Source organism: Physella acuta, unplaced genomic scaffold (genome assembly GCF_028476545.2).
Source record: "Physella acuta isolate Inbredline_101_S28 unplaced genomic scaffold, ASM2847654v3 ptg000155l, whole genome shotgun sequence".
Classification (NCBI taxonomy): Eukaryota; Metazoa; Mollusca; class Gastropoda; family Physidae; genus Physella; species Physella acuta.
In genome coordinates this window covers 930,001-952,852 of record NW_026731674.1, presented here as the reverse complement: position 1 = coordinate 952,852, position 22,852 = coordinate 930,001, and the positions used below count along the sequence as shown (strand labels likewise).

Sequence of the window (22,852 nt, the reverse complement as noted above, 5' to 3'; positions counted from 1 at the left end):
GTGTGGGACAGGTGTGTGGGACAGGTGTGTGTGTGGGACAGGTGTGTGGGACAGGTGTGTGTGGGACAGGTGTGTGGGACAGGTGTGTGGGACAGGTGTGTGTGTGGGACAGGTGTGTGGGACAGGTGTGTGGGACAGGTGTGTGGGACAGGTGTGTGTGGGACAGGTGTGTGGGACAGGTGTGTGTGGGGGACAGGTGTGTGTGGGACAGGTGTGTGGGACAGGTGTGTGTGTGGGACAGGTGTGTGTGTGGGACAGGTGTGTGGGACAGGTGTGTGTGTGGGACAGGTGTGTGTGTGGGACAGGTGTGTGTGGGACAGGTGTGTGTGGGACAGGTGTGTGGGACAGGTGTGTGTGTGGGACAGGTGTGTGGGACAGGTGTGTGTGGGACAGATGTGTGGGACAGGTGTGTGTGTGAACAGGTGTGTGGGACAGGTGTGTGTGGGACAGGTGTGTGGGACAGGTGTGTGTGGGACAGGTGTGTGTGGGACAGGTGTGTGTGTGAACAGGTGTGTGTGGGACAGGTGTGTGTGTGGGACAGGTGTGTGTGTGGGACAGGTCTGTGGGACAGGTGTGTGGGACAGGTGTGTGTGGGACAGGTGTGTGGGGGACAGGTGTGTGGGGGACAGGTGTGTGTGGGATAGGTGTGTGTGTGAACAGGTGTGTGTGTGTGGGACAGGTGTGTGTGTGGGACAGGTGTGTGGGACAGGTGTGTGTGTGGGACAGGTGTGTGTGGGACAGGTGTGTGTGTGGGACAGGTGTGTGTGTGGGACAGGTGTTTGTGGGACAGGTGTGTGTGTGGGACATTTGTGTGGGACAGGTGTGTGTGTGGGACAGGTTTGTGTGGGACAGGTGTGTGGGACAGGTGTGTGTGGGACAGGTGTGTGTGGGACAGGTGTGTGGGACAGGTGTGTGGGGTGTGAGGGACCTGACTTACACACAACTGGCTTGTGGGTGATCTCGTCCACTGAGACTGGGTCCTCTGGATTACAGCTGAGATTGACACTGAAGTTACACTCCAGGCTGGAGTCTCCAGCAGATTCAAGCTTTGCACTCTCTCCAATGACCTTGTCACCAAACTCTAGTTTGATTGTTACTGTCAGTGAGTCACCTTTGGATCCTCTCTGAAAGAAATGTCAAGTAGACCAAGACATAATGGCACCAACAAATGGAGGAGAGCGGAGGTGGAGGAACATACTTACCAAGTGTTTAGCCTTGAGCACGGTGACATTGATGGCTTCAGTTGAGCGCTGTAAGTTGTCTGTGTCAGAGGCCATTTTCTCTGCAAGACAAAACACATTTTTCATTGACTGGACACTTGGAGAGTCAGACTCTTTTAACAAAAAATAAATAGCAAATAATAAAGCAGATGAAGTAGTTTGTGCCTTATAACCGAACTCAAGAGATTTTGGAATTCAAGGACACTGATGGCTGAGGGTGGTCAAAACTGGGGTAGCCTTCCATATCTGGTGTTTTGTCTTTTGCCTGCTTCTCCCCCCCCCCCCCCCACCCACATCACTACAAAATGTCAGGCTCCCCCCCCCCCCCCCCCACTCCAGTTAACCGCCAACATCAAGAGAAAATTAACACAGATGAAAGGCAATATCATGTAATCATATATATATATATATATATATATATATATATATATATATATATATATATATATATATATATATATATATATATATATATATATATATATATATATATATATATATTTATATATAGATCTAGAAGCTAAATCAAACTTTCCTTTAACCTTTAGGCCTAGCTATCTAGCATGCGTGATAGTAGATCTAAGATCTATATAATTTATCCTATGTGAACATAATTTTTTTTAAAAATTTGCTTGAGGGGGGGGGGGGGGGGGGGATGGTTGGTAAGAAGAGAGAAGTGAAGACAGACGATCTCGTGAACTTGTGTTCATTCTATGACGTATGCTTTAGGCCTGCTGAACACACAGTGACCTCGCCGATCGTTGGCCGTGGTGGGATTTTTCACTCACGTGATAGTAAAGGTAAGGCAAGACAGCAATCACGCCAGTGACGATGTTTGGAAATTTTATTAAAAAAAAACAACATAGTCTACGTCATATTTTCAATATAAAATAAACCGGGAGTGATCTCCCATAAACTTTCTCGAATATTCTTATATAAAACAACAGAGGATGGGAACTCGGGATATAGTTATGATTTTTAATCCATTTTAAATACTTAAACTTTTATAAATAAACTTTTAAAAATAGAATAGAATCTCATAGAAAAAAGAATTGCGCACCAAGCGAACGCCAAATAAAGATGTTAATAATAGTGCACAATATTATTAGTACTTTATAAATTTACATTCGTTTTTTGAGAAATCGGAAATAGCGTAAATTAGTACTTCCGGTCAACGGAAATTACTCAAAATTTGAAAGAATGGAGAGATATAGATCTTTTACTTACATGTGAAATTTCATTTATCTATCTGAAATAGTACTCGTTATAGGCTTTTGAAAAATTCAAAGTAGAAAAAGTAACACTTCCGATTATCGGAAATCGCTCAAAAGTTGATACGAATCTACGATTTTGATAAAATACTTATATATAAAATTTCATCAACCTAGCTGTAACGGTACTCAAGTTATCGTGTTTACACACACACAAACAGACACACACACAGACAAGATTGCAAAATTATGTTTTTCCGTATCAGTGAGGTGTAAAACGTCGAGATTTGTAAAAATCTCTTTTTTTTTTTTTTTTTTGCACGATTACAAGACTTTCTCTATACTTTCTATATACGAGAAAGTAAAAAAATGTAAAAAAAAACAAACTAGTACCGGCCGAGCTAACCCCGGGTTTGAACTTGGTACTCCGGGTCTATGAACAAGTCTACAGCTGGCACACTGTTGACTCAACCACACTGGATGTGATAGAGAAGTAAAAAGTAAGCATTTTCAATTACAAGATGGCACATCCATCCTGCGAGACGCGTAGTCTATTTTTTAGGGGCCACGCTCTGCGAGACGCGTAGTCACTTAAAAAAATATATAACTAGGCCTAACCAATAGAGTTAAATCCAACCTACATGTTACATAATACATAACTACTCAAGGATCTACTATAATTATATTAGGCATAGGCCTCCAGTACATAATACATAAAACATAGTCATAGTAAAATTAAATTACTAAAATCTGAATTAGTAGGACTGCCTATCCAATTCCTATTCATAAATATTAAATGGTAATCTATCGTTTTAGGTGCGTAAAATCGGCAGAGGTAATGTGAAAAAAAGTTGCCTCATTGTTAAGGGTTTAAATTGAGTATATTGAATTGTTGTAATATATTTGTGTCAACTATTATAGATACCTGAATAATAAACTAAACTCAATAGCTAAATATATCAATATATGCCAGTAATTTACTTTAAACAGCAGTGTTTGCTAGCAATATTTGCTATATAGTATATAGACAGTGGCCATTTGTAAATTAGAGTGGTTCCTCTGAATCTCGCACTATAGGGCCTAATCTTACAAAAAAAAAAAACTCTAACAAGATGGCTGCTAAAGTAAATAATAAGCTTGGTTGTATCTGATGAAAACATCACTAGTCTTTATTTACTACTAAAAAGTTTTTATACAACTGTTTAAAAACAGGTACATGAATGAAACTCCGAAACATTTTTGTAACTTTCAAAACATAAATTATAAATCCTCCTAAGATGTGAAATAATTATGAAAATTTTATGAGTCACCTTTTCTTCACATTACTAGTCTCGTCCGATTTAACATACCTAACTAAAACAATAGATTTTAGATTACCACTAGATTATAGATCTATAAATCACTTCACTATCATATTAATATTTATCATTAAATTAAAAAAATATATATATAAATAGGCCTAGGCCTAAACTAATTTATTTTAATTTAAATTTACTAGGCCTAGGCCTAAAATTTATTTTAATATAATTTATTAATTTTACACTAGTCGCTAGACTATCTTATTTAGGCCTATAGTTTATTATTTTGTTATATTTTTAAAATGTATTCAGATCTAGACGTCTAGATCTAAATGTTAAGCAAATTATCCCCTATTAAAAAATGTTGGTACTGAACTTACTTGACTAAAATTGAAAAATAATTTAACTATCCAAATCAATTCATATTATTCATAACATTTTATTGTTCCTGTTGCCCACAGCAACGATGATCATTAAACATTTCTGTTATTAAAAGAGTTCCTTGGGTTAAATAAAAAATTGAAATCTTAGTGTTAGCAGAAAAGTGACAATTAATTTTTTTTTTTTAAATCAACGAGATAAATTTGGAATCGATGGTATTTATTTACTGATTAATTTATGAATAGACGTAAATGAAAGCGGTAATTCAGCGTGTATTGAAAGCACATGTAACAGGTAGATTTTAGATTTAATCAAAGATCTAGACCTAGAAAGCACCTGAATTTACAATGAATTTAGCTAGTTTAACTTTAACTAGATCTTAGGCCTATTGGGAAATTTTTCCTAATTATCATAGAATGATAAAATGGACCCAGATTAATCCTATAATATACCCCATTGATAAAAATATCAAATTTATCATTCTAGGCCTAATAGTTTTTTTTATATGAATTTTTAAAGTTATGTGTTTAACTTGTTATGTTTCATTGTAACCTGCATTCCAGACGTGTGATTGGCTTTAAACTTGCATACCAATGTTGCTATTAAAGATATAATGATAAAACTTTGCACATTTGTACTCAATGATATAGGCAATAGAAGTCTACAAATAAAATAAAAATTAGAAAAGAGGTAACTAGAAATAATGAAGTTAAATTAAAGGGTGTGGCACTGTTCTATAGTGACTGCCATAAGAGGATTTCCAGACTGTACAGCTAGGTTGCTATTCCATATACCATCATGAAACTTTATATATTAGGACTAGAGCATGTAAAAAATACAATCATGCAAGTAAAATAAACATAGCTAGAGGAAAACTATAAATAGTGAACTTGAATATGGTACAGCGCAATTAGACTATGATGATTAACTACACTGGCTAATATGTTGCACTTCTTTGTTGCTACTATAAAAATAAAGATTAAACTTTACATATTGATTCTGGTGTTAGTAATAAGAATGCTAGTATACATATTGTACAGGTAATGTATAGAGTTAGAACTTACAAGTCAAATACAGCACAATATGATCAAGATACTTAACGATTTGCCATAAACATTGGATTTGTGTCCGTGTATAACATGGTAAAAATGTTATTATTAATTTAGAAAATTTTGGTTCTTGTAATGTTTCTGATGAAAAGTGTTGAGATGTGCTAAAACTCAAAGATTGACATTTCACAGTATTCTTATTTATAAAATGTTTAGTGAAGTTGACGTATCCTTTGATAAATTCTTAAATGACATTAATTTAAGTTTTCATGTTTTCTATCTATTATAGTTGCCTATAACTAAAACTGTAATGCAGTGCAGCTTATAAAATTGGGCATTATTACTTTTAATTTAGGCCCTTTATAGTACTTTATAGATCTAGATACTACAGATAGGCCTGTCAGTATTTACATTAAGGCCTAATAGTTTATATATATATATATATATATATATATATATATATATATATATATATATATATATATTATTATTATTACACATCTCTAGACCCATTATTATTTTAGTGTTTTCATTTCCATTTAGATCTAGATTCTATTTTTTTTAAACTGTTTACAATAAATATAGATTTTTTCTACTTGAAAATGCCTTTATAATCTATTTATCTGCAATTTATTAATGCTAGTTTGCTAGATCTAGTTAACCTGGTATTAAGAAGGTTAATAAAAATCTGGCTAATTAAAAATTTTATAATTTATTTAGGCAGCAATTAGGCCTAATTACATTCTTTCCATTTTTAATCTAATAATTTAGATCTACAGTATATTTATTTTAAAGCCCATTTTATCGTAACAGTCCATTTAAAAACAAACAGCTATTAAAAAACATCGTATGCGCATATCTCGTAACCCGGCCGCCATTATAAAATTACGCACACTTTCTCGTTCCTACCCCTATGAGTTTTATCGCGCTACTCCTCATTGGCCCGTGCTTAAAAACCCTTCAAATCGACATTTCTATTTATCCAAATGGTTGGCATGCTATTTAAGCCTATTTTCATACAATTTAGAGGATTATTTATATCTGAAATTTAGTTGTCAATGCGCCAGTTCGGTAGCGTCGGCATTTCGACAAATATTTGCTATTATCGGTGATCGCTTTCGGTATCGGACAATGTAAAACGGGAGCTAATTCATTTATTAGTATGTATAAAAGATGAAATTCAACTCAAATATTCATATCGAATACATTTTATTCTTCGATTCCGATGGCGAGAATTAACATGTTAAAAAATGGCGAATTTCAACAAGTACGATGAAAAAGTCAGGATGTGGTCGTACCGAATCGAAACAGCGGAAGTCGAAATGCCTAACTAGATCTAGATCTAGATCTAGATCTAATTAATTATTCTAATAGAAAATAGGTAATTTATCGTTTTGGGTACGTAAAATTATATAATAAAATACTTAAAAAAACTTTTAAAAAAACCACGTTTTTCTTGTGGACTAAAAAGTAGAAAATAACTATTTACATACATTTGATGACAAAAAACGTGGGTACGTTCACCATCAAATTTCCCGACCCATCTGCCCGACCCACGTTTTTAGTCATCAAATGTATGTAAATAGTTATTTTCTACTTTTTAGTCCACAAGAAAAACGTGGTTTTTTAAAAAGTTTTTTTAAGTATTTTATTTTCTCCTTTTTAGTCCGTTGCTACACATAAAAAACGTGGTTTTTAAAAAAGTTTTTTATATAGTTTATTTTCTACTTTATCTAATGACTTGATTAAGTATGACTTGACTAAGTGTTTATAAATACACGGACTAAAAAAATCTTGAGCGACCAGGATTCGAACCTGGGTTGTCGCGGCCACAACGCGAAGTACTAACCACTATACGATCACGGCCAGCGAGCTCACATCGATTGGGGCCGAAGTAAATGTGTCAATATGCCTCCAGTCTTGTCGGTATCTTTAGAAATCATGTCCTCAGTTTTATGGTCCTTCGGGCGTAATTAAATTAAGCTAATTACGGTCTCTAATTGCTAGTTTTTATGATTGCATCTGAAATTGTTAGGCGAAAGTAGCCTGCCTGCCAAATTTCAGAGCTCTAGAGCAATCAGAAGTGGGTTAATTTTCGATGTCAATTTTAACAACAAACAAACAAACGCGAAGCTGAGTTAAGAAAAACGTTTTAAAATCGCCCGCGACTAGTAATGTGAAAAACAGGTGACTCCTTACATTTTAATAATTAGTTCACATTTTGAGGAGGATTTATGTTTTGAAAAATACAAAAATGTTTCCTTGTTTCATTTATGTACCTGTTTTTAAACAATTGAATTAAAACTTTTCAGTAATAAATGAACACCAGCGATGTTTCCAAAAGATTTAACCATGCTCATTTACTATAGCAGCCATCTTGTTAAAGTTTTATTTTTATAGACTTATAGCGCGAGATTCAGGCGGAAGTCACTCTATTTTACAAATGGCTGCTGTTTATATAGCAAATCTTGCTTGCAGACACTGCTGTTTAAAGTTAACTTCTGGCCTATATTGATATATTTAATATTAGCCATTGATTTAGGTTTATTATTCATTTAGGCCTATCTATAATATTTGACACAAACATATCACAATATACTTCTATTACAGCCTTGACAATTAGGTAACGTTTTCGTACATTAATAGTCGCGGGCAATTTTACGTACCCAAAATAATAGATTACCAAAAAATAATATTAGTAGTTAATTAATAATTAGTTATTAGGATTATTTTAAAATTATTAGGCCTATTGTTATTATTAAATTAATTTAATTAATATAGATCTAGATTCCATACTAGATCTATATAGGCCTACTATATTTAGATTAATTAACTTTTTGTGCAAAGTCTTTAATGCTGGAAAAAAAAAATTCCAATGCCAGTGTCATCATCATCATTTCCTTTGTGGCCCCTGGGGAGCAATGGGCTGCAACTACACATTTTTAGCGAACTTGGTTTTGTTGCCTCTTCCTCAACCGTTCTTATCCATGTTTTCTTTGGCCCGCCCACTTTCATTTTTCACTGGGGATTCCAGTCCAAAGCATGTTTTGCGATGTTTTCTTTTTCTCTTCTTAACGTGTGTCCGATCCATCCCCATTTACGGGCCTTGATATCTTTCTCTATTGGCTGTTGCTTTAAAATTTGCCACAGGTCTTTGTTTGATATTTTGTCTGGCCATCTTATTTTAAGTATATGACGTATGCATTTGTTTATGGACGCCTGTAGCCTATTAGTATTTGTCTTTGTAACCCTCCAAGTCTCCATGCCACATAGCAACACTGTCTTGACGTTTATGTTGAAAATCCCTATTTTGCTCCCGAGTGACAGGGCCGTGGACCTCCACATCGGGCGCAGTGAGTTGAAGACACATCTAGCCTTGTTGATATGGCATTTTATGTCCTCGTCTGCTCCCCCGTCCTTATTGATCACGTTTTCACAGAAGCATATTAAAATATCTTAGAAATGAATTTGTATAGGCCTAGGGTGGCGGGTCATGGTATTAAAAAAAAAATCGAACTTTATATTTTTGTGTCGTATGACTATTTGTACAAAATTAACATGCCATGCCGCCCATGCTTTTTAAATTGACAGAGGGCAAGTATACCATGTAACAAAAAACTGGAATCTTAACAAATAATTCATATTTTCACTTTAAAAATGATAAAAACAATCATCAATGAGAAAAGTGCAGTGCATTCTATTTTTAGGTATGACGTGACATGACTAATAAATCTAGCCAAATGATTGGATTTTGGTGCGGCACACATTTTCCCGCGCTTTGATTTTGGCAAAAAGATTATAATAAAATGGCATTATGTGGGGGGGGGGGTTGATATTTCGGTGACCAGAAAGATGCGCAGTGGAAAAAAGCACAAAACAAAAAGCGCAAAGGAAAAAACGCAAACAGAAAAAAGCGCAATGGAAAAAAACGCAAACAGAAAAAAGCGCAAACAGAAAAAAGCGCAAACAGAAAAAAGCGTACACAGAAAAAAGCGCACACAGAAAAATGCTCACACAGAAAAAAGCGCAAGCGGAAAAAAGTGCAAGAATTTTTAATTTTTTTTGTGGGAATATTTAGATGGGGCTGGGGGGGGGGGGGGGGGGGAGGAGGAGTTGTAATTTAGTGATGGGGTTAGGGTGGAGAGATGGCTCGTAATGTCACACTAGTGCATTTAAAAAATTAATGCTAGAAACTGTATTTTAGCTGTAGTTTCAGTTTTTGCAAATTGTAATAGAAATGTTTTAACCAAGCTGAGACAATATTCTGGAAAGAAAAAAAAAATATATGACTACTATTGCTTTAAATTTTGAGGGAGTTTTAGGTTAAGGTGTAATTTCATTTTGGTGACGGCTTTTGTGATGGTGTTAAAAATCATCAAGAGTGACCTCATTTATGGATGCCGCTAAAAGAAATAATGAGAAAACTTGTGATCAATGTGGTCTAATGTTGATCACATTATTGTAAGCTCTGCCATACTGATGGTGGAAATGTCTTTATACGTCACTGGTTTAGTGGTGACTGGCCATCTAATGAGTGTGGTGACTGGCCATCTAATGAGTGTGGTGACTGGCCATCTAATGAGTGTGGTGACTGGCCATCTAATGAGTGTGGTGATTGGCCATCTAATGAGTGTGGTGACTGGCCATCTATAGAGTGTGGTGACTGGCCATCTAATGAGTGATGTTTGTGATTTCAGTTGGCAATGAGACTGTCAGCTCCATTGGTCCTGGGCTGTGTGTCCTTGTGGGTGTGTCTCGACATGATACTGACACAGAAATGGACTACATGTGAGTACGACAAACATATCCTGCAACATTACCAACATGACATTACCAACACGACGTAATGACATAACCAACGTAACCTAACCATCATAACGTAATGACATTACAAACATAACATAACCAACACAACATTACCAACATAATATAACCAACACAACGTAATGACATTACCAACATGACATTACCAACATGACATAACAAACACAACATAACCAACACAACCAACATAACATAACCAACACAACGAAATGACGTTACCAACATAACATAACCAACATTACATAACCAACACGACATAACCAACACAACATAATGACATTACCAACATAACATAACCAACATTACATAACAAACATGAATAACCAACACGACATTACCAACCCAACATAACCAACATAATAGAACCAACATAATAGAACCAACATAAAATAACCAACACAACATAACCAACACAACATAACCAACACTACATAACCAACATGACATAACCAACATGACATAACCAACACTACATAACCAACATAACATAATCAACATGACATAACAAACACGATGTAACCAACACTACATAATGACATTACCAACATGACATTACCAACATGACATAACCAACATGACATAACCAACATAATGTAACGAACATGACATAACCAACATGACATAACCAACATGACATAACCAACATGCCATAACCATACATTCAATGCTTCAGTAAGTTGGTTGTTAAACAGAAGTTTTTGTCTGCTTAGTGTGAGGAAAATTTTAAATCTGCGCCTGTTCAGTGATGGCAGTGACAAAAGGTGGATGAAAAGTGTCATGGATATGGATTATGATGTTTTATGCATCAGCCAGGTGCGTGTCTGACTTTTTTTTAATTAGAGGTGACACTACAAATAGTAAACTGTTCCAACAAAACTTTGATCATCAGATCTAAATGTTGAAATTAAAGGGTTTTAATTAGTTGAACTTTTATGGCATTATTTAAAATTACATAGTAGCTACTGATTTTTACACTTGCAGCGATTTGTTGTGCACTTGGTTGTGCAATTGCAGCGAGTGTATCTTGGCCTCCGGTCAGTGATTGTTAAGATGCGATGGTTTGTAGTGATTTTTTCTCAGTGCTAATGGACGCGTATATGGTTGTTTTAGAACACCATGTTCCGTTCCTAGCTTGTAGAAAGCGCCCTCATGACAAACGCAATGATGCTTCGGGGATCACCGCGACCTCTGTCAACATCTGGTATACGGACGCAAACATTATCTCCCACTTCAGCTTGTTTAAAATTTGTATCTGATTTTGTTAGCATCTTAGCACCTTGAGTTTGCTAGTATGATCTGCTAACCTGTTGTACATAATTTCTTGTTTATTGTGACATATTCTGCGAGTACTGTTCCCTCCATACCCTTCGTCTGCTTTATTGTCTATTCCACATGTTGCAAGGACATCGTTGCCACAGGATCCACAACAATGGGCTGCACTACAACATTTTTCACAAACTACACAGAATCTGTTGGCCTTTTTACTGTCACGCAACTGTTCTGGACGTTCCACCACAGCAGTAGATGTGTTAGCTGAGGATGGCGTTGCATTTATGGCAACCTCCATTTCTTGTTCAATGTTCTCAAATCTTCCTCAGTAACTAAATTATCTCAAGCCTCTCTTGGTAGATTTGAAGTGCTAAGTCCCCCTTTTGCTTTGCATGCAAATATGGTTTCGTATGGCGATTGTTGGATTCTTTGATGAAAAGAACGGTTTTTAATAAATTGAATGAGTTTGAGACCGCCCATTGAGCTGATTCGTTTGTCTGCATCTATGTCATCATCATGTTTTGAACATCTTAGCTGGTATGTTCTACTGAACCTTGGCTTTGGCTATGCCTTGGTTTTACGTGAACTAGTTTAAGTTCAAGCCACATGTTCTTTAGCTCAGAAATATTTTGGCAGCCATCTGGTATGTCTGTCTCTTGGTCTGATGGCTCTTTTAGTCCATGTCACATTGCATATAGAATGCTTTACAAACAAGTGCCAAACAATACGTTACAATGAAAACACAATCACAATCTAGATAGGACATTGGCCAGGATATCCTGGCCAGTATGTGCATATAATATATATACATATATATATACATATATATATATACATATATATATACATATATATACATATATATTATATATAATAGAGATACCTCAAAATACTAATTATATTTGTTCTGTAACATTGCTTGTATCATATATATAAATACAACATATAAATAAATAGATATGTGTTTGAAAGAAAGTGTAGCCTATGAATTAGCAGAAATGCAAGCATTTAGCCGTGAGTTTTACAGTTCACCCTGGAGTCTACACTGAAGGGCAACAAACCAGACTTTAGGGAGGCCATGGCACCCGACCTGGCCCTCCCATTCTACAGCAAGTTGTTGCAAGCTTTAAAGTCCACGTACAGACCAGAGAAGATTCATGGTAAGTCTGGCCCTCCCATTCTACAGCAAGTTGTTGCAAGCTTTAAAGTCCACGTACAGACCAGAGAAGATTCATGGTAAGTCTGGCCCTCCCATTCTACAGCAAGTTGTTGCAAGCTTTAAAGTCCACGTACAGACCAGAGAAGATTCATGGTAAGTCTGGCCCTCCCATTCTACAGCAAGTTGTTGCAAGCTTTAAAGTCCACGTACAGACCAGAGAAGATTCATGGTAAGTCTGGCCCTCCCATTCTACAGCAAGTTGTTGCAAGCTTTAAAGTCCACGTACAGACCAGAGAAGATTCATGGTAAGTCTGGCCCTCCCATTCTACAGCAAGTTGTTGCAAGCTTTAAAGTCCACGTACAGACCAGAGAAGATTCATGGTAAGTCTGGCCCTCCCATTCTACAGCAAGTTGTTGCAAGCTTTAAAGTCCACGTACAGACCAGAGAAGATTCATGGTAAGTCTGGCCCTCCCATTCTACAGCAAGTTGTTGCAAGCTTTAAAGTCCACGTACAGACCAGAGAAGATTCATGGTAAGTCTGGCCCTCCCATTCTACAGCAAGTTGTTGCAAGCTTTAAAGTCCACGTACAGACCAGAGAAGATTCATGGTAAGTCTGGCCCTCCCGTTCTACAGCAAGTTGTTGCAAGCTTTAAAGTCCACGTACAGACCAGAGAAGATTCATGGTAAGTTTGCTCATCTACCCCTAGACTGCCACAACCATTGCCCTAAATATTAGACTCAATCAAGTAGAAGTACTAGAAGACTGCAATGAAAATGTATTTCGTTATTTTAATAATGATGTCAAACATTCAAAAACAGAAGTTTATTAAGATTTCTAACATTTTGAATTATATATTTTTTAATTGCTTCATTTATTTTTCAAAAACACATTTTTTCTTCAGCAAGTAATAGAACACATAAAAATAAAGTAATAAGATAAGCTAATATAAAATAATCAATGAGATGATATCAAATAATGAGATATGATATAAAGTAATGAGATAAGATGATATAAATGAGATATAAATATATATATATATATATATATATATATATATATATATATATATATATATATATATATATATATATAAGCGGGCTGGTAGTGTGTCAGTCCTTCCTTCCTTCATCACTATAGCTTTTGGAACTATAAAAGTAAACATCACACCATGCAGTGTTTTTCAGTGCATCACATTGTCTTATTATAAGTAAAAGAGTAGGGTTTGTTTATATAACGACATAGAGCTATTTTATAATTGCCGCCGTTTTTACTTTTTTGCATTACGTAAAGAAAATATTAAATACATGCACATTGCTATAACATATTAAAAGGATCAATGTCAAATATCATTTTCGATTATTATATGTTAAGGTTCATAATTAAAATAGAAAAATGTTAAGATTATTTATATTATTTTCTAATTAGTCTATGATCTCTCAAAATCACTATTTTTTGTTTTTCGGTGTTAACAGATAGTGAAATTTTAGAATTATAGTATAGAGAATGCTGGAAAAGCTCTCTCTGGGCGCGTACACCTCGGAAAAGCGTGTTTTCGGTGGTGATTCTAATGTTGTGGTTGTGTTGTGTTTGTGTTTTTCTTTGTTTTGTTCTGTTCTCAAGTTGGTACATTTAAAAAAGATTTACCGTGGTGGAGCATGGGTATGCAGCTAGTATATATATATATACATATTTATATGTTGTGGGCAGACAGTCATAGGGCATGTGCTCTGGCATGTCCTATTACGTCAAACCTTCATCTGGCCTTGAGATGTAACCTTCATCTGGCCTTGAGATGTAACCTTCATCTGGCCTTGGCATTGAGATGTATCCTTCATCTGGCCTTGAGATGTAACCATCTGGCCTTGAGATGTAACCATCTGGCCTTGAGATGTAACCTTCATCTGGCCTTGGCATTGAGATGTAACTATGAGGCAAAAGTTAGCAGCCAATGATACATACAAAATGTCCACATTTATCCAAGTTAATGCTATTCCCTCTCAACAGATGGACAGTTTGGAGCTTACATGCAAGTCCACATTGAAAATGATGGCCCTGTCACCATTCCCATAGAGAAAAAGGTCAGAGAGTATAGCCACCTCTAGTTGACCTCTAGTTGACCTGCCACCTCTAGTTGACCTCTAGTTGACCTGCCACCTCTAGTTGACCTGCCACCTCTAGTTGACCTCTAGTTGACCTGCCACCTCTAGTTGACCTCTAGTTGACCTGCCACCTCTAGTTGACCTGCCACCTCTAGTTGACCTGCCACCTCTAGTTGACCTGCCACCTCTAGTTGACCTGCCACCTCTAGTTGACCTGCCACATCTAGTTGACCTGCCACCTCTAGTTGACCTGCCACATCTAGTTGACCTGCCACCTCTAGTTGACCTGCCACCTTTAGTTGACCTGCCACATCTAGTTGACCTCTAGTTGACCTGCCACATCTCGTTGACCTCTAGTTGACCTGCCACATCTCGTTGACCTCTAGTTGACCTGTCACATCTAGTTGACCTGCCACCTCTAGTTGACCTGCCACATCTAGTTGACCTGCCACCTCTAGTTGACCTGCCACCTCTAGTTGACCTGCCACCTCTAGTTGACCTGCCACCTCTAGTTGACCTGCCACATCTAGCTGACCTGCCACCTCTAGTTGACCTGCCACCTCTAGCTGACCTGCCACCTCTAGTTGACCTGCCACCTCTAGTTGACCTGCCACATCTAGTTGACCTGCCACCTCTAGTTGACCTGCCACCTCTAGTTGACCCTCCACCTCTTGTTGACCTGCCACATCTAGTTGACCTGCCACATCTAGTTGACCTGCCACCTCTAGTTGACCTCTAGTTGACCTGCCACCTCTAGTTGACCTGCCACCTCTAGCTGACCTGCCACCTCTAGTTGACCTGCCACCTCTAGTTGACCTGCCACATCTAGTTGACCTGCCACCTCTAGTTGACCTGCCACCTCTAGTTGACCCTCCACCTCTTGTTGACCTGCCACATCTAGTTGACCTGCCACCTCTAGTTGACCTGCCACATCTAGTTGACCTCTAGTTGACCTGCCACATCTAGTTGACCTGCCACCTCTAGTTGACCTGCCACATCCAGTTGTCCTCTAGTTGACCTGCCACATTTAGTTGACCTGGCACCTCTAGTTGACCTGCCACATCTAGTTGACCTGCCACCTCTAGTTGACCTGCCACATCTAGTTGACCTGCCACCTCTAGTTGACCTGCCACATCTAGTTGACCTGCCACATCTAGTTGACCTGCCACCTCTAGTTGACCTGCCACATCTAGCTGACCTGCCACCTCTTGTTGACCTCTAGCTGACCTGCCACATATAGTTGACCTGCCACCTCTAGTTGACCTGCCACATCTAGTTGACCTGCCACATCTAGTTGACCTGCCACACCTAGTTGACCTGCCACCTCTAGTTGACCTGCCACCTCTAGCTGACCTGCCACATATAGTTGACCTGCCACCTCTAGTTGACCTGCCACCTCTAGTTGACCTGCCACCTCTAGTTGACCTGCCACCTCTAGTTGACCTGCCACCTCTAGTTGACCTGCCACATCTAGTTGACCTGCCACCTCTAGTTGACCTGCCACATCTAGTTGACCTGCCACCTCTAGTTGACCTGCCACCTTTAGTTGACCTGCCACATCTAGTTGACCTCTAGTTGACCTGCCACATCTCGTTGACCTCTAGTTGACCTGCCACATCTCGTTGACCTCTAGTTGACCTGTCACATCTAGTTGACCTGCCACCTCTAGTTGACCTGCCACATCTAGTTGACCTGCCACCTCTAGTTGACCTGCCACCTCTAGTTGACCTGCCACCTCTAGTTGACCTGCCACCTCTAGTTGACCTGCCACCTCTAGTTGACCTGCCACCTCTAGTTGACCTGCCACCTCTAGTTGACCTGCCACCTCTAGTTGACCCTCCACCTCTTGTTGACCTGCCACATCTAGTTGACCTGCCACCTCTAGTTGACCTGCCACATCTAGTTGACCTCTAGTTGACCTGCCACATCTAGTTGACCTGCCACATCTAGTTGACCTGCCACCTCTAGTTGACCTGCCACCTCTAGTTGACCCTCCACCTCTTGTTGACCTGCCACATCTAGTTGACCTGCCACATCTAGTTGACCTGCCACCTCTAGTTGACCTCTAGTTGACCTGCCACCTCTAGTTGACCTGCCACCTCTAGCTGACCTGCCACCTCTAGTTGACCTGCCACCTCTAGTTGACCTGCCACATCTAGTTGACCTGCCACCTCTAGTTGACCTGCCACCTCTAGTTGACCCTCCACCTCTTGTTGACCTGCCACATCTAGTTGACCTGCCACCTCTAGTTGACCTGCCACATCTAGTTGACCTCTAGTTGACCTGCCACATCTAGTTGACCTGCCACCTCTAGTTGACCTGCCACATCCAGTTGTCCTCTAGTTGACCTGCCACATTTAGTTGACCTGGCACCTCTAGTTGACCTGCCACATCTAGTTGACCTGCCACCTCTAGTTGACCTGCCACATCTAGTTGACCTGCCACCTCTAGTTGACCTGCCACATCTAGTTGACCTGCCACATCTAGTTGACCTGCCACCTCTAGTTGACCTGCCACATCTAGTTGACCTGCCACCTCTAGTTGACCTCTAGCTGACCTGCCACATATAGTTGACCTGCCACCTCTAGTTGACCTGCCACATCTAGTTGACCTGCCACCTCTAGTTGACCTGCCACATCTAGTTGACCTGGCACCTCTAGTTGACCTGCCACATCTAGTTGACCCTCCACCTCTTGTTGACCTGCCACATCTAGTTGACCTGCCACCTCTAGTTGACCTGCCACATCCAGTTGTCCTCTAGTTGACCTGCCACCTCTAGTTGACCTGCCACATCTAGTCAACAAATCACACAGAAATTTGCTCTAACTCATTTTGGGCATGACTTTATCGTGTTATTCATCTCATTTAAAGTAAACACAAAGGCTTGATATGTGTTATAGTTTATGTTAGTTTTATTCTTCTTATGTTTATTTGCACTTAATTCATAATTTTGAATACTTTCCTTTTTATAGTCATTTTTTAGTATGTCTTTTTGTAACAATTTAAGAAAAGAAATTGCGTTTTACAAGCTTTTTTTTTAGTTCCTAACGTCTTTCTGTTTGTGGCAAATCTTGTAACTCCATTTAGACCAACTTCTAACAGCGATTTCTTTCAAACTTTCCAGAATTGTTCTACTTGGATGACATGAGTCTGTTTATTTTTTATTTAATTAGATGTTCAACTAGTCAGTAAAACTTAATCAAGCGGTTTCTAAACAGTCTGGTGAGCTGTGGTTCACTAGAATGTTTACAGTAGTAGAGTCAGTTGATCTAGTGAAGGCTATAAGGGGCAGATAATCTAGTTTTTAAATTATTTGAAACTAAGGGGAGGTAGCAAGATTAAGACTATTTATGGCTTCATCAGCTTGTTGTTGTCTCTAAATTGTGGTCACGGACGGCTGCATTCATGGGGCAAATAATCATCTTTTAGATATCGCGAGCTACTTACAGTGTTTTAAAGCAAATATTTTTGTCGTTTTGACTTGATAAATTAGGAATCACTAAAAAGTAGAAAATAAAACAAATATAAAAAACCTTTCTAGCAACAATCTGTTAAATGCACTGAAAATAAGAAAACAAATTGACTTTCTTAAATAAAAGTTTTTGTTGCTAAAATATGTCCAACATCTCATGAGCGACCAAAGGCTTTATTAAACTTAAAGAAGGTCAATTGGTTTGACTGACTTTTTTCAGTGTTTATTTGCTTTTTAATTTGCTCAGTACAAAACAATTGAGCGCCCCTATTCCAAGCGGAGTGGTCAGTCATGCAAGTGGTAACAGGCTAACAGGCGGTACAGCAGTTCTGCCCCTGCCACATCAAGTTGACTTAAGAGTACATTTGTTCAAGTCTAGTTGACCTAAGTCAAGAGTACATTTGTTCAAGTCTAGTTGACCTAAGTCAAGAGTACATTATTTCAAGTCTCGTTGACTTACTACTTCTGGTTTCCTTTTTATTCTGACAGGGAGAACAAGTAGGTTGAGTGATTGAAGGCATATCAAGACAATGGATCTTTGTGTAAATACGTTTTGGAAAACCTTGAATAAAAACCTTGAATAAAAACCTTGAATAAAAACCTTGAATAAAAGTTGTGTGGGAATTTGTCCTGTTGAGTAACATTTTAAGTGGGCTGGTACATTGTGTCTAGACACCACTGAGACAACGTGAAATAAAAGCGAAAGATTTTTAAAAAATAATTCTTTATTCCTGTCATTCTGCCTTCATATGGTGAATGGATATACACACCTACACAGTGGATACACACACCTACACAGTGGATACACACATATACAGTGGATACACACACCTACACAGTGGATACACACACCTACACAGTGGATACACACACACACTCACCAACCCAGTCATGAAATGAACCAGAGTGAAGTAGAGAGAAAGGAAGTCATGTGACTGAAGTAGAGAGAATGGAAGTCATGTGACTGAAGTAGAGAGAATGGAAGTCATGTGACTGAAGTAGAGAGAATGGAAGTCATGTGACTGAAGTAGAGAGAATGGAAGTCATGTGACTGCAGTAGAGAGAATGGAAGTCATGTGACTGAGAAAAGTCATGAGCCAGTGTGTGTGATGTAGAGAGAATTGAAGTGGGCTACAAAATCTGGGTCTATACACTGAAGCTGTATGATGAAGTTGCTGCGGTCCGCATCTGTCCATTGGGAGAACCACTGGTCAAATAGCTTGAGCTGGCATTCAAAGATGCTAGGAGGTTTGTCCTTAACCTTCAGGGCACCCATTGAGGAGAAAAGGGAATCTAAATAATTGGGAACAAGTCTGGGGAAAAAATGTGTTAACATGGACTTAACTATCAGTGGCGCCTTCACTAAACATGGGACTAAACTATTGCCTTCACTAAACATGGGACTAAACTATTGCCTTCACTAAACATGGGACTAAACTATTGCCTTCACTAAACATGGGACTTAACTATTGCCTTCACTAAACATGGGACTTAACTATTGCCTTCACTAAACATGGGACTAAACTATTGCCTTCACTAAACATGGGACTTAACTATTGCCTTCACTAAACATGGGACTTAACTATTGCCTTCACTAAACATGGGACTTAACTATTGCCTTCACTAAACATGGGACTAAACTATTGCCTTCACTAAACATGGGACTTAACTATTGCCTTCACTAAACATGGGACTAAACTATTGCTTTCACTAAACATGGGACTAAACTATTGCCTTCACTAAACATGGGACTAAACTATTGCCTTCACTAAACATGGGACTAAACTATTGCCTTCACTAAACATGGACTTAACTAAACTATTGCCTTCACTAAACATGGGACTAAACTATTGCCTTCACTAAACATGGGACTAAACTATTGCCTTCACTAAACATGGGACTAAACTATTTCCTTCACTAAACATGGGACTAAACTATTGCCTTCACTAAACATGGACTTAACTAAACTATTGCCTTCACTAAACATGGACTTAACTAAACTATTGCCTTCACTAAACATGGGACTAAACTATTGCCTTCACTAAACATGGACTTAACTAAACTATTGCCTTCACTAAACATGGGACTAAACTTTTGGGTCAGCAGTCATAAGTCCATAGTTTTTCTTTACATGCGAACTTTTGTACAAACTTGAGTTCTCTGTTTACTTTTTGTATCCTAGCTTTAAAATAAAAGCATGCAAACTTATCTAGTTTTATTTTTACAGTTAGCAGGCTTTGCTTAACAAGTTACTTTATTTCTAAAGTAGACTAACTGATCTATTTTATCTCTAAAGTAAAACCAACTGATCTAGTTTGATCTCTAAAGTAGACCAACTGATCTAGTTTGATCTCTAAAGTAAACCAACTGATCTAGTTTGATCTCTAAAGTAGACAAACTGATCTAGTTTGATCTCTGAAGTAGACCAACTGATCTAGTTTGATCTCTAAAGTAAACCAACTGATCTAGTTTGATCTCTAAAGTAGACCAACTGATCTAGTTTGATCTCTAAAGTAAACCAACTGATCTAGTTTGATCTCTAAAGTAGACCAATTGATCTAGTTTGATCTCTAAAGTAGACCAACTGATCTAGTTTGATCTCTAAAGTAGACCAACTGATCTAGTTTGATCTCTAAAGTAGACCAACTGATCTAGTTTGATCTCTAAATTTAGCTGACCTACTTGTTGAGTAGATCTTTGAGAAAATCTTCCTTCTGGTATGTGGTCCATGACCTAAACCCACCTGTTGAGTAGATCTTTGAGAAAATCTTCCTTCTGGTATGTGGTCCATGACCTAAACCCACCTGTTGAGTAGATCTTTGAGAAAATCTTCCTTCTGGTATGTGGTCCATGAACTAAACCCACCTGTTGAGTAGATCTTTGAGAAAATCTTCCTTCTGGTATGTGGTCCATGAACTAAACCCACCTGTTGAGTAGATCTTTGAGAAAATCTTCCTTCTGGTATGTGGTCCATGACCTAAACCAGTGGCTGACACACTCCATCTCTTTCTCCGTGTTACTCAATGCCATTCTCTGAAGGGACATGGTGTGTTCACTTAATATAACAACATCTCTGTACAACAACATCCCTATACAACAACATCTCTATACAACAACATCTCTATACAACAACATCTCTATACAACAACATCTCTATACAACAACATCTCTATACAACAACATCTTTATACAACATCTCTATACAACATCATCTCTATACAACAACATCTTTATACAACAACATCTTTATACAACATCTTTATACAACAACATCTTTATACAACAACATCTTTATACAACAACATCTCTATACAACAACATCATCTCTATACAACAACATCTCTATACAACAACATCTCTATACAACATCATCTCTATACAACATCTTTATACAACATCTTTATACAACAACATCTTTATACAACAACAACATCTCTATACAACATCTTTATACAACATCATCTCTATACAACATCTTTATACAACATCATCTCTATACAACATCTTTATACAACATCATCTCTATACAACATCTTTATACAACATCATCTCTATACAACAACATCTCTATACAACAACATCTCTATACAACATCTTTATACAACATCATCTCTATACAACATCTTTATACAACATCATCTCTATACAACATCTTTATACAACATCATCTCTATACAACATCTTTATACAACAACATCTCTATACAACAACATCTCTATACAACAACATCTCTATACAACATCTATATACAACAACATCTCTATACAACATCTCTATACAACAACATCTCTGTACAACAACATCTTTATACAACAACATCTCTATACAACAACATCTCTATACAACAACATCTTTATACAACAACATCTTTATACAACAACATCTTTATACAACAACATCATCTCTATACAACAACATCTCTATACAACAACATCTCTATACAACAACATCTTTATACAACAACATCTTTATACAACAACATCTTTATACAACAACATCTCTATACAACAACATCTCTATACAACAACATCTCTATACAACATCTTTATACAACAACATCTTTAAAAAACATCTCTATACAACAACATCATCTCTATACAACAACATCTCTATACAACAACATCTCTATACAAGATCATCTCTATACAACATCTTTATACAACAACATCTCTATACAACAACATCTCTATACAACATCTTTATACAACATCTTTATACAACAACATCTCTATACAACAACATCTCTATACAACATCTTTATACAACATCTTTATACAACAACATCTCTATACAACAACATCTCTATACAACAACATCTCTATACAACAACATCTTTATACAACAACATCTTTATACAACATCTCTATACAACATCATCTCTATACAACAACATCTTTATACAACAACATCTTTATACAACATCTTTATACAACAACATCTTTATACAACAACATCTTTATACAACAACATCTCTATACAACAACATCATCTCTATACAACAACATCTCTATACAACAACATTTCTATACAACATCATCTCTATACAACAACATCTTTATACAACATCTTTATACAACAACATCTTTATACAACAACAACATCTCTATACAACATCATCTCTATACAACATCTTTATACAACATCATCTCTATACAACATCTTTATACAACATCATCTCTATACAACATCTTTATACAACATCATCTCTATACAACATCTTTATACAACATCATCTCTATACAACATCTTTATACAACATCATCTCTATACAACATCTTTATACAACATCATCTCTATACAACATCTTTATACAACATCATCTCTATACAACAACATCTCTATACAACAACATCTCTATACAACAACA

The 22,852-nt window shown here is 37.5% G+C and overlaps 3 protein-coding genes across 10 annotated transcripts in view; 1 reads left to right on the top strand and 2 right to left on the bottom strand.

The window, feature by feature from the left end:
* Nucleotides 1-4,217, bottom strand: part of LOC131935727 (cilia- and flagella-associated protein 70) — a 46,131-nt gene extending 41,914 nt beyond the window's left edge. The window contains exons 1-3 of one of the 5 annotated variants that reach the window (XM_059292328.1): nucleotides 4,110-4,217; nucleotides 1,203-1,282; nucleotides 938-1,124 (exon numbers count right to left, since the gene is read on the bottom strand). In XM_059292328.1, the coding sequence (XP_059148311.1) occupies nucleotides 938-1,124; nucleotides 1,203-1,277 (262 nt within the window). In that variant the 5' untranslated portion in view covers nucleotides 1,278-1,282; nucleotides 4,110-4,217. Of the gene's footprint in view, nucleotides 1-937; nucleotides 1,125-1,202; nucleotides 1,283-2,824; nucleotides 2,844-4,109 lie in introns of those variants that run through there. The other 4 variants (XM_059292330.1, XM_059292331.1, XM_059292332.1 and 1 more) reach the window with 4 other exon arrangements.
* Nucleotides 4,218-8,406: 4,189 nt separating this feature from the next.
* On the top strand, nucleotides 8,407-18,634 carry LOC131935726 (D-aminoacyl-tRNA deacylase 1). Its single transcript, XM_059292327.1, has 6 exons — nucleotides 8,407-8,512; nucleotides 9,857-9,947; nucleotides 10,694-10,796; nucleotides 12,280-12,412; nucleotides 14,419-14,492; nucleotides 18,475-18,634. Exons 1-6 carry the CDS (start codon nucleotides 8,422-8,424, stop codon nucleotides 18,490-18,492), a joined length of 510 nt encoding a protein of 169 aa, XP_059148310.1. The 5' UTR covers nucleotides 8,407-8,421; the 3' UTR covers nucleotides 18,493-18,634.
* Nucleotides 18,635-18,698: 64 nt separating this feature from the next.
* LOC131935725 (uncharacterized protein C14orf119) overlaps nucleotides 18,699-22,852 on the bottom strand; it is a 15,840-nt gene continuing 11,686 nt past the window's right edge. For 2 of the 4 annotated variants that reach the window (XM_059292326.1, XM_059292322.1), the window contains exons 3-4: nucleotides 20,912-21,018; nucleotides 18,699-19,298 (exon numbers count right to left, since the gene is read on the bottom strand). In XM_059292326.1, coding sequence (XP_059148309.1) covers nucleotides 19,076-19,298; nucleotides 20,912-21,015 — 327 coding nt within the window. In that variant the 5' untranslated portion in view covers nucleotides 21,016-21,018 and the 3' untranslated portion in view covers nucleotides 18,699-19,075. The other 2 variants (XM_059292323.1, XM_059292324.1) reach the window with 2 other exon arrangements.